We start from the raw sequence: 11,836 nt of genomic DNA, 5'->3' as shown, positions 1-11,836 counted from the left end.
GGATTTGGAATGATTTTTAAAGGAAGGGTATGAAAGCATTACATAACATGTACAGTGCAATGTTTTCAATTAGTCCATTTTAGATTTTGTTATGAGAACCACCAATAATTATCAAACATTTTAATGTGGTTCCATGTAAAGGCCTCCGAAATTTAGAAAAAAAATAGAAAAATGCCTGTGTAAAATACAAGTAATATAATTCCTCTTGAAAAAAGGTATAATCTGCCATTGAACTTCACTAATAATCTTGTATTAAAAGTGCCATTCCCGCACCTCCTTAAGACATGCGGTGGAAGACAAGATGAAAAAAAGAGGTGTGTGAAGACCTACCAACAGTTTCGGCCTAACAGGTATGGCATGACCCCAAAAGTTACAGGTGCATTTCTGGAGAGAACCACTCAGACGTTATTTGAAATGGGAACAGTTTGTGCGTGCAGTGTGATTGGAGTATGCGTGCTGGCCATTTTGACAGCTCAAGGATTTCGGTGGGTGCCAAGGGGGCCAGGCCCCCTCAGCCACTCTAGGGAAGACAAACTGGCAGCTCCTGAAAGCAAAACGGGCGAACCGAAATACCTGTGGCAGGAGATAACCTAACCAGTATGGACTGTGCTGCTTCGCATACCAGTATAATAGCCGTCAAGGTGTAGCAGTAGCAGGCTAACTAAAGACAGGCAGTAAAACGTGGGTTTGCCATTTTGGAATTTTGTTAAAACTGGTGCACTTTTCTGTTTTGTTTCTTTTTTGGACAGTTTCCTCGGTCTGCTTTTAGAAGGATCTTTCAAGTGTATTTCTTAAATTATATTTTACATTTATTACCAGTCAAAAGTGTAAAGTTGAAGACATTTTAAAATAAATATTTGCATTTAAATTAACCGCCTTGCCGAGTGCGCGTGTCTTAAAGGCCCTTCTCTGAGACCCGGAGGCGACAATCCCCACGGGGGCACTGCCTGAGGGGCGGGGCGGGGAGCGGAGGGGAGCGGAGGGGAGGGGAGGGGAGGGGAGGGGAGGCACCGCCATCGCCCTCCCTGGTCTCGCCGGTACTATGCGGCCCACCAGGGGTCGCCAGGAAGTGGCCGAGGAGGGCGGGGCTGCCACCTCCGGAGGGAAGGGAGGGCCGAGGCTCACCCCCGGCGAGGCGGCGCTGGCTCCCTATTGGTTTCGATGGGCGGCCTGCTGCCTATTGGCTACTTGCCAGCGGGCGGGGGTGTGGCAGTGGGGCTGTCGGGGCTGTCGGCCGCCCGGTGTTTCGTGCTCGCGTGAAGCGGCGGAAGTGACGCGGCCGGGGGCGGTGTGGGGGGTGCCGGCGCTGCCGGATGCCGCTGGGCGCGCTCTGCGGGGCTGCTGCTGCCGTTGCCGGGACGCGACGGGCAGGGCAGGGCAGGGCGGCAGCGGCGCGCTCGGGCCCCGGACCCCCGCTGAAGAAGGCGCTGGGAGGCAGCCCGTAGAGAGTGGCGCGAAGGTACTGCCGTGTTCAGCAGCTGGCGCGGGAGGCGGGAGCGGCGGGGATGCGGGCAGGTGGAGAGCGGCGGTCCCTGCGGGCCGACCCCTCTGTGTAACCTCTCCGAATGGACGAACGGGGAGGTACCTTTACCGGAGGATTTAAGGCGGGAAGTGTGTCCTGGTACGAGCATACGCGATTTCACCTCCAAATGCGTTGGAGCGAAATAACCAACTTAATTCATCCGCCGAGCGCTTCCCTCCCGCCACCAATTGTTTGCTGCAAAGTACCGTATGAGCAAGACTCGGATTTTTATCTTCTTTCTTTCCATTGTGTGCAGTGAACCAGTTTTGCAGGATGAGCGCTGTGACTGAAGAAGTTAAGCCAGAAGATGGCAAACTGGAATCTGAAAAGAAAATCTTCTACTGTGAAGTGAGTGTGTTTCTCTTATGGCTTTTCAGACTGTATTAGCGGGCAGGCCCAAGGCTTCAAAATGCAGGCTTAACCTAGATGTGGTATGGCAAACCTGTGAGAAGAGCTGTCAATGTGGAGAATAACGTGCTCAGTCCCTAGAAGAGCTACTTTCCTTAGGAGTCTGTGAACTCCATTTGTTCTTGAGCAGTCGTGGATGCAATATAATGTTCCTCAATTGTGGTCTTTGAAATCTCTCCAAGTATTTCTCATAGGCGAGTGTAAAGGCTCATTTGTCTGTAAAGGCTACAACTCTGGGTAGGAATGTGTTAAACTGCCAGTCATACATTGTTCTAGAAGTACTTCCAGCACATTAGACTTATGGGACAGTATGTCATGGGAATAGATGGTACTGACATATATTAGTGATTGGGATGATTTTTAGCTAAAGATGATGAGAAATAACTTTAAATTGTATTGATTTCCATTAATTAGTGTAATGGTATGTGCGTCTCTGTGGTTCTTAATGAAAGACTGATGTCTTCCTCTGTTTTCTTTCTAATCTCTTTGATGTAGTAGTGAAGAGAGTCACAGTTATTCTGGGGCATAATTTTGACTCTGTTATTTCTAGCCACTCTGTGATCATCCCATTTTACTGGCTTTCCAGCCTGGAGAAGTTTAGAAAAGGAAGAATCCAAGAAACTGGGGTAGAAAGGAAGAGGGAGACACTTTGCCAACTGATATATTTTTACATGATACTGAAGTGTCATTTGAACAGATTTGCACGTTATTTCAGGTCACTTTATGGTATACTCCTCTCTTAAATGCCACAAAAATTGTACTGTGTAAACCAAAGAAGACCTTGAGAATTATGCTGTAGAAACAGGTGTCTTTTCTGTCCTTAAGACACACCAACAGAGCAATGAATCTCCATAACTGAAGATGTTATTTCAATTTATCTTTTCAGATTTGTCAAGTGCCATGTATGAGTTCTATAAGTCTTCAGTCACACTATCGTGGTGCAAAGCATAGAAAGGTAATCTCTTTCCATGTTAAGTGTATATGCAAATTCAATCATAGGTCTGGGTTCCCTCTGAAGTTCAGTAATTGATTTAATGTTAAGTGCTTATCTAACTTTTGAGTGGTATGTGAGAGTAATTTGCTTGAGAAAACCCCAAGGAAAAGATATTGTTGGAATCTCACTGCTCTGTTTTGGACAGCAGGTGACCTGAAACATCAGCCACATCTAAAGATAAATGTGTCTTGATTGAGAAATTTAAATAAATAACACAGAAGTCACAGATGGTGAAAGAACGCAAAGTATTTTATTTTACCAAATACAGGTGGTAAAAGTGCTCTATTTTCCAAGTCAACCTTGCTCACCTCTACTTGGTGTAGAACTATCTTCCTTGTTACTTTTACAGTAACATCAGTTCAGATTTCCTGCAGGAGTTGTGTCTTCTCAACTGCCAAGCCTTATGCTTCTGTTTGAAGCATCTCAATAGCAATTTTCTCATTCAGTGCCTTTTCTTGTTTTGTGCCTAAATTATTTGACAGTGGTTCTATGAGGATGTGTTTAGAGATGAGACTTTCATAAACGTTTGACTGAACCTTTGACTGTTGATTGGCTGATGATCATCTTTTGTTTAAAAAATCCACTTTCTTAGTCTGTAAAGCTGAGACATACTCAGTTATCTGTACTTTCCTCTCTTATTTAAGATTGCTGTCATCAGATTGGGTTGTGGCACCAAAGTTCCCGCTCTAGTATTCTCCTAATGACACTTCATTCTTCCTGGAACAAGAAAGACTAACTGCAATACTGTTGTTCTCAAGTATTGGAGTGCCTATTTAATACTTTCAGTTGTAGATGGAGGGCATCTCCCCACCTCTTTGTTTTCAAGACAGATCAGTATTTTCTTAAATGTTTGCTGATCACTGTTAACAGTATTAACTCTTAATGGACTCTTAATGGAGCTCCACTTTCTCCAAACACTTTTTTTTCTGCTCCTGGTACTCCTACCCCAGGACGCAGTCGTCTTGTCCTCTGTTGATCCAGTAGAAGTGTGCAGAACTGTCGTGCTTTTCTTATCCTGCCAAATGTTCTTGATAATGCAAGAAGTTATTTTGGTTTTGTGATGATTTCTTTTTCTTTCCAAGCTAACTTTCATAGCAATCCAATTATTGCTGTTTCTCCCTTTTAAAGTGGAAAAACTAGTGATTTTTTTCCTTAGAAAATCTACAGGTAATTTTCCTTTGATTTCACTCCTGGAAATCAGTGTGTGCTAGGCTGCGTCTGTCAAACTTTGAGTTAATGAAGGACTGCAAGCTGACAGTGAAACAAGAATCAGGCAGGTTGAAAATTGGGTGCTTGTTTAATGTTAGTGCTGGTGTGTGGAGTTTTGGTAAGTCACATGACTGCATTTCTGTAGGAATGCAGCAGAAATCTCCAAGATCACATTGTCATTGTTGCCTCTAATTCTTCATTTTAAATGATGAAATCTATTGTATGTTTTGGCACAAGTCACAAAGTTTTTGTATAACCAAGTTTGAGGTAACCTTAAAAGTCCTGAGCTGATGTTCCTCTTTGGTACAGCCTAGGTGTTGCCAGTGAATAGCTCTTTTGTTCAATGCTAGGAGGCCAGATACGTACCAAAGGATGTTGTGACAAGATAACAAAATGAAACCACGATAACCTAAATTCTAACTGACCAACTCCCCAATCTAACTTTAGTCAGATTACTTTTTTTTTTTCTTTCAGCTCTCTGTTTTTAAGATGACTTTGGTATATTTTATGCTTATTTTCCACCAAAGTTTCAAAACTACCAGATGTAGCAGTTCATCAGGGAGACAGTCACTGGGAAAATTCCAAGAAACAAGTGTAAAGAGTTTCTGCATGTATGAAATGATCCTCATTTCCTTGGCCTACATTTCCCATAGCTATTCAAAGTGAAATATATTACTTTTAGTCAGGCTTTACTAGTGTAACTACTGTCTTCGTGGTTAAGATAGTGTAACTATTTGTGGGAATACTTCAGTTTGCTTTTCTTTACGTGGTTATTCTATTTCTTGTTGGTCACCTGGGTAGTTTGGTTGTTCTGTGTTTTGGATAAGTACATAAGATATTTATCTAGGTTACTTCGGCATACCTTCATTTCATCTCTATATTTTGATTGGCTTGTTCATCTCTATACCATTGACTCCTAAGCAATAGCATCAGAAGGCATTGTTTCTTTAAAAGAAGCCACTTCCCAAACATCTAAGCATACTTACGTAAATTGCATCAAATGCATCGTGTCCATAAAACTAGAGAGATTTTTATTAATGACATATATAATGAATTTTTTTTTTGAGGAAATCTAATTCATATGTGCTACTCTCCTTAGACTTCAGGAATATTGCTTTTGATACATCAGAGATTTTTTGGGATGTTTTCCCTGTACTGACTCTCTATCTGGATGTTTGAACTGACAGTGTCTAAATCAGTTGCTGCTGAGGGGTAAAATGTAAATAATATCTGTCTTTTCATGGCAGCTTAGACAGTCTACTGTCTGACAGAAGTTTTGCTCTTACTTGGAGTATTTTGCTATTTCTCAAACTAAAAGAGGAAGAACCTATACCTAAAGCCTTGTGATGTTCCTCTGACGATCTTGGAAGCAAATAGTTTGGTAGTTAATTAAACAGAGCCTACATTCTTACAAGAAAGTGAGTCCTGAGCTGTTTCATTTGATTTTTTTATTTGTACATTTGCAGGCTTAATGCTCTGTCACTTACTGGATTGATGTGTGGTTGTTTTCAAGGGATAGAAAGAGACTGGATGACATTTTCAGATTCTCTTTTATGATACAGTATTTCAAGCAAATGATTAGTCAGTGCAATGACTGTTACTAATTATGTTTTGTTTATCTGAAATCCTTTCCATTTGTACTTTGAAATTTGTGTGAATATTTTTTTTTTTTCTGGACAAGTCTCAGAGTAGCTGCTTTAGTCAAATAATGGATGATCAGTTATTAGATAAAATTGTTGCCACTTGCATTCTATGATATTTGAAACTTAAACACAGAAGTTCTGAAGTCTTTGAATGTTTCATATGCAAAATGTTAGGTAGTATTTGGATTCTATATTGTGTGCCTCTTTAGAGTTGATTTAGTTGCTATCCTTGAGAGTTGATTTTTTTTGTGCCAAGAGTTTGTGTTTCACACTGACTTCAGTGTTCATGAGACTGATGCTTTCTTTGTCCTTGGACAGGAGCTTCAGTAATGAGCAGAATACACAACTGACTTTTTTTCCTAGTGCTGATAATTTATGGGACTAAGCTCCAGTAAAAGGTATTAATGGACAAAAGATTGTGGGGTTGGTATGACCACAGTGCAAGACATATTTTGTACATTGAGTGCATTATGTCTGTATACAGACAAGTTTTGTGGTTTTGTTGCTGAGTAGGTATCCTTGTCAAGATGTGTGTGGGAAATGACATGGTCAAAACAGCTTTCTTACATTTGTGTATAGTTCTTAGCTCTTTATAATACAAGTAAATTCAGTTTTATATACTTTGAAAAAGAGTTGAATGTTACTTTCAGCTGTTATGGTAAAATGGATAGAAAACAACTATGCCTGAAAAGTGGACTTGTGTAGTGTTGTTTTACAGCTGTATAAAACTAAGCCTTTTGAGGGAACAGTCCCCAGATAAAATGTGCAAGCTGTGCATGTTACTCTCATATGGTACAATGTGATATATTTTATTCTGGTTTTGCAAATAATGCAGTAGCTTTATTTCTCAGTTTGCTAGAGAAGACATCCTAGAGTGGAATGCAATGCAGTAGCTTTATTTCTCAGTTTACTAGAGAAGACATCCTAGAGTGGAATGCCTCTGGTTGAAAATACCTGATGTATGGGCAATTTTTCTGTCCTTTTATAGTGCATTAAAGTCCTACTGGAAAGGCATTTTAATTGCATACTTTTGTGTTGATAATTGGCATGTTAACCTAGCTAAGTTTCAGTTTTAGGAAAATTGTGGTATTTGTTGTTTGTTTGGTCTCAAGAAGTATGCTGTTGTATTCTATAACTTACCTTCATGATCCAGAGACTTAAACTGTAGAGCTTTTCTTTTGCAAAAAGAATTTGAATTGCTTAGTATGAGCTTGAAGAATTAAATTTTGAAGAATTTCTATGTATGGGCAGCTATCTAGCTGAAGTGATTTCGAGAGGGTGAATGTATTTAGAAACAACTAAATTATGTTTACATAATAGCTGACTGTGCATGTGAAACTTTTGTTAGAGACCCTGTGAACTAATTTATGCAGTAGCTTTTACAGGTTACAGCATGTGTGGGAGATTTGAACCCTGAAGAACAGCAGTTTTTGAGTTTTGGCTTCTCAAAGTTAAGCACTTTTTTAGAAGTTACCCTAATTTTTCATAGTCTTAGCTCCAGAACAGCTGTTGCAACTTGCTTGCAACACATGACCCAGGACAGAGAATAAGTTTGTTAGAATCTTTATTCTTGATATAATTTTGATTTTTTTACTGCTTGCTTTTTTTCAAGGAAACCTCTGAAAGGGGTCACAAGTGCAATGAACACATTCATTAGTTTCAGTTGTATAGCTCCATTTCTAATATTAACTCAAGCAGTGATTCCAAGTGCAATTGAAATCAAAGTTGACTATTCAGAAATGACCAGGAAGAAATTATCTTTGAGCAACAGCTCACAGTGGCTAATGTTTTCTACACTTGTCTGAAAAGTTAGATATTAGCAGCTGTTTGTTGTAAAATCCTGTAGAATGATAAGTAATAAAAACACTTGTGGCAGCAAAACTACAAGGGAGACTGCATCTGTATTCTAAACTTACAAAAGAAGTTACCCAAGTCCCAATATCACCACAGATAGTGGGTGCTGGTGTATGAGCTCATCAGGATTTTATAAGTGCCACGGAAGCTTAGCTGTTTGGCTTCTTATACAACTATTGTGTTTATCTCGCTTCCTACTGACTTGTCACATTGACATGCAGCATCTCTTCCGTGGCACTGTATACTGAAAATGTAGCACTTGGCTCCATGGACTGCTCTGGATAGACAGCTGCTTTACTAGTAGAATGATCACACTTACTGTTTAATTCTTGTAAATGGCAAGTTTGAGTTTATTTGCCAAAAAAGCTCTCTAAATGAGTCAGGATTGTTTTAGCCATGTTCTGAAATGGCAATCTGAGGTGTTCTTGTTAGATTCTACCAAAAAGCAATCTGTTGGGGATTCAGATGATGAAAGACACTTCATGGCATGAAGGATCTTCGAGGAGGTTTGACTAGCTTAAAGATTTAGGGAAACTTCTTTTTGTTAGTTTGTTTTCCGTTTTGAGGTGCGTTTTCTTTTTCTTTGTGGGAACTACAACTTTTTGAGGCTGTAATCATGCAGAACTCAAAGTTTTGTCTGGCATCCTTGATGTTGTGTTTAAAGCGATAATAATTTCTTGAAACTTCATTAATAACAGGGCTTTCTTGAAGTTGACCTTGTATTAACTGTAAGTAGACTTTTCAGTACCTCTAGTTTTTGCAGAAAATCATAAAGGCTCTAATTTTTCTGATTTGATAATGGAAACTTTGTCCTGTAATGTAATTCACCTGCAAAGGCTTCTCGGGATGTACAGGGTTTTACCTTCAAGTTTTACCTTCAGCACATTAATTACTTTTTCTTATTTTATTTTGGGATGACTTGCATCTTCATAATTAAAGAAAGAGAAAGCCTTGAGAGCCAAGACTGTCTGTTGTAAGTATAAAAGTTTTTTTCTTTCTAGCCTCCTAGGATAGATATTGCTTGGGGATTTTAATGTTTGTTTGCTTTTCTTGTAGTACAGGTATTTTCATTTGCCAGATTTACGTGTCTATAACTGTGTTTCTTTGTATATGCTGAACATTCTTCCAAGATTTCCATCTAGTGAACTGCCGAGCGAAGAAATGTTTTAGAGCATGAAACCTTAATTATGCTTTTCCACATCTAAATATTTGTATATCTGTCTAGGGGAGGGATGAATAGTCAATATTTTTATTTCCTTCCCTTCCCAGGCTAGGCAGTCTCCTACTTGTCTGTCAGCTTTATACCCTCACTGCTAAGCTTCAGGCAGTATGCTAAGAAGCTAAATCCGCAGACTAGCACAGCACTGTTGGAGATGCAGCTCTGCTGGTGCTAGAGTTGCCTGCCTGCATCACAGATGTATTCTGCCTCTCTGTATTGTAGTGGATTTGGAGTAGCAAAGACTTTTCAAGATAAACTCAGTTATTTGGGTATCTTTTTCCCCAAAAAACTCAGAACGTGGATACAGGCTGTCATTATGTCAATGCAAATATGAGTTGTGGTGAAAGGTTGAAAACATGGGATATAACTAACTTATTGGAAATGGAAATCGTGTATTTAGCCACTGATGATGATTACGTACAAGATGTTTGAAGTACATCAAACTGAGAACACTGACAGATATAGGCATACTGATAAAAACCAATGAGAAGAGTAAAAACCAGAATGGTTATACAGTCAGTCATCACTAGAAATAAGCCTTTCACTTCTACTGTATCTTCTTAGCCTGTTCTCTTCAGAAACAAGGCTTACATTCTGGCTTTATCATCTATTCCCCAGTATCTTTTGAACCTCTCAGTCTTTTTGAACCAAGTTGATCATGGATTCCTGAAAATACACATCTGCACAGAGAAGAGTGATGGTGTCAATCCTTTACTGAGGGAAGTGTTGCAGACTGAGCTCAGCACTTACTGGACCCTGAAGGATCAACACAAGAGAGACTTAGAAAAGCACTGGTCAGAGGGAATATCAATGTGACACGTATCGTTCAAATATGTGTGAACAAGGGAGACATTTAGCCTCAGCAGACATGAGTACTGTGTGCAGGTCTCCTTAGAAATACTGGTAGTGAGACTCGTTAACAGAACTTCAGCAGAAGTTCTGAAAACATACAAGTCTTCTCAAAATCCAGTGGATTTCAACAGTTCAAAATTACATTTCTCCCTGAGCAACAACAGATTTTAGTTTGTCTGTGGACTAGTGCTTTTGGTAGAAGACAAGTTTGAGATTTGTTTGTATTTCTTGTCAGAAGCAGTCATTAAAAATAATACTCAACTAAGGAGCTTCTTGCTTTAAGACCATAAAATCTCGTTTTGGAGAAGAAGCGCAAAGGATATGTGGGACTTCTCTCTTCTCATTGTGTATCTGATTCTTGACTTGAAGAATCTAGCCGTAAACAAGTTAGCTTTAACTTCTGGAGGAGTCCCAGCATTACAGAGTACCACATGTCAGAAGCATTGCAAGATGTGCTTTAATCCAGAAAGTTCTATGTCTTGGTAATAATTTTAAAGCAATCAACATATTTTACTTCTAATATGAAATGATTGTGCATTCTATTGATGTCTCCTTTATTTCACCTTATCTATATTAAATTCTGCATCACTGAAGATCTAGTTTTGGGAGGCCAATTTGCAAGCCACTGTTAATGTTTCTTTGTGCAAAATAGGCTGAAATTTGACCTGATTAAATTAATTTTTATGCTTTAGATATGTTGAGGTTTGTTTTACCAATAGAAAAGCTTTTCACTTGTGTAGCTTTTTAAAGATGGCAAGTCAGATTTAATTTTTAAACTGCAATGTAGAATTATATATCCAATATATATGCACAACTTCTTAAAATTCTCCCACAGACATAGACAAATCATACAAATAATTCTTCCTCAAGAGTCAGCAGATCCAAGAAATTGGTTGTACACTGTCACTGAGATACAGGAATAAATTCTGATTTTGCTTGAGCTTTGTTTTTTCATTTTAAATAGTTGGTGATTTTTTTTTCTGCAGTTTGCAGATATATATAGAAAGCAGGAACAAAAAGGATACTGTATTTGTGGAGTTAAGTAGTAAAGTCTTGTGAACAAGCATGGAAAGCGTAGATAATCTTAAACTGGATGCGGTATGTAAAGTATGAGTCTAGTATTATTTCAGGAGATAAATTAGTGAGATGCTCCTGTTATTGCTGCTGGATCTATAGTCTTGTTCTAATGTTCATGTTACATACATGATAGTGAGAGTGAAATGTGGCAGCACATTCAAAGAGCCAGGAGCAAAAATATGTGGATGTTGTCAAAGACTGAGTTTACTTGGAAACTTGGGACAAAACCTGGCAAGTATCTGAAATGTACACTGTCTAAAGAACAGGTACCTCACAAGAGAAGGTTTGACATATTTAACACCAATATCTGAAATTTCTTTCTCTGCAGAACAAAAAAAAAAGTTCCTTTGTCAGTAGGGAGAATACCACCAATGCTGCTATCATTTGTAAACAAAATTGTAAAACACTTTTAAAATTAAAAATTAATTATTATATTTAAAGATGAAAAATTATTTGGCCTCTGTTTTCAAATGGGATGTGCCATGTACAATACCCTTTCTGAACTCATCAAAAGTAACTCCTCAGAATCCAAGAGTGAAGAGTGTAACTCCTTGTCTTTGAAGTTTAAGTCAGGAAATGCATTTGTATCCAAATGACTGCGTGTAGAGGAGTACCACTTTCTGTAAGGTGTCTAGAAGCCATGTGAGTTTTGATATGGCAAGACTATAAAGTTATCATTGGTAATGACAGAAATGTATATCTGGAGTGGGTTTTTTTGCCTGCTTTCCAGCAGCGCAGATGAGAGCAGCTTAATGTAAGATGTGGGGAGAAAAGATGAAGAAGTTCTAGGACTTTGAGTGTTAAATGAAAGCTCAGTTAAGTATCTAAATTGCAGTCATGTGATTTCTTCGTACAATGAAGACTTCTTTAAGATATAGTTGAGGCAATTGCATGAAGGTGTTCAGGGGTAGAGGGAGGGAGGAGACTGAATGTTCCTTTGAGGACCAAAGCAGACAAAAGCTTGGAAAACTTTTTACTTTGGGAGTGCCAATTAAATGATGGGGGGAATGCCAGTGTACATGTCAGGCAAATGTTCCTTGGGCAATAGCAAAATCCAG

General features: G+C 39.1%; 1 protein-coding gene across 4 annotated transcripts in view; it reads left to right on the top strand.

The window, feature by feature from the left end:
- The first annotated feature begins 1,329 nt into the window (after positions 1 to 1,329).
- Positions 1,330 to 11,836, top strand: part of LOC133625314 (uncharacterized) — a 35,082-nt gene continuing 24,575 nt past the window's right edge. For 3 of the 4 annotated variants that reach the window (XM_061995200.1, XM_061995198.1, XM_061995199.1), the window contains exons 1-4: positions 1,330 to 1,459; positions 1,779 to 1,870; positions 2,817 to 2,885; positions 8,570 to 8,603. In XM_061995200.1, coding sequence (XP_061851184.1) covers positions 1,796 to 1,870; positions 2,817 to 2,885; positions 8,570 to 8,603 — 178 coding nt within the window. In that variant the 5' untranslated portion in view covers positions 1,330 to 1,459; positions 1,779 to 1,795. Of the gene's footprint in view, positions 1,460 to 1,778; positions 1,871 to 2,816; positions 2,886 to 8,569; positions 8,604 to 11,836 lie in introns of those variants that run through there. The other variant, XM_061995201.1, reaches the window with a different exon arrangement.

This window comes from Colius striatus, chromosome 4, assembly GCF_028858725.1.
Source record: "Colius striatus isolate bColStr4 chromosome 4, bColStr4.1.hap1, whole genome shotgun sequence".
NCBI lineage: Eukaryota > Metazoa > Chordata > Aves > Coliiformes > Coliidae > Colius > Colius striatus.
The sequence above is the reverse complement of the archived record's forward strand: the minus strand, read 5'-3'. Positions and strand labels throughout refer to the sequence as shown.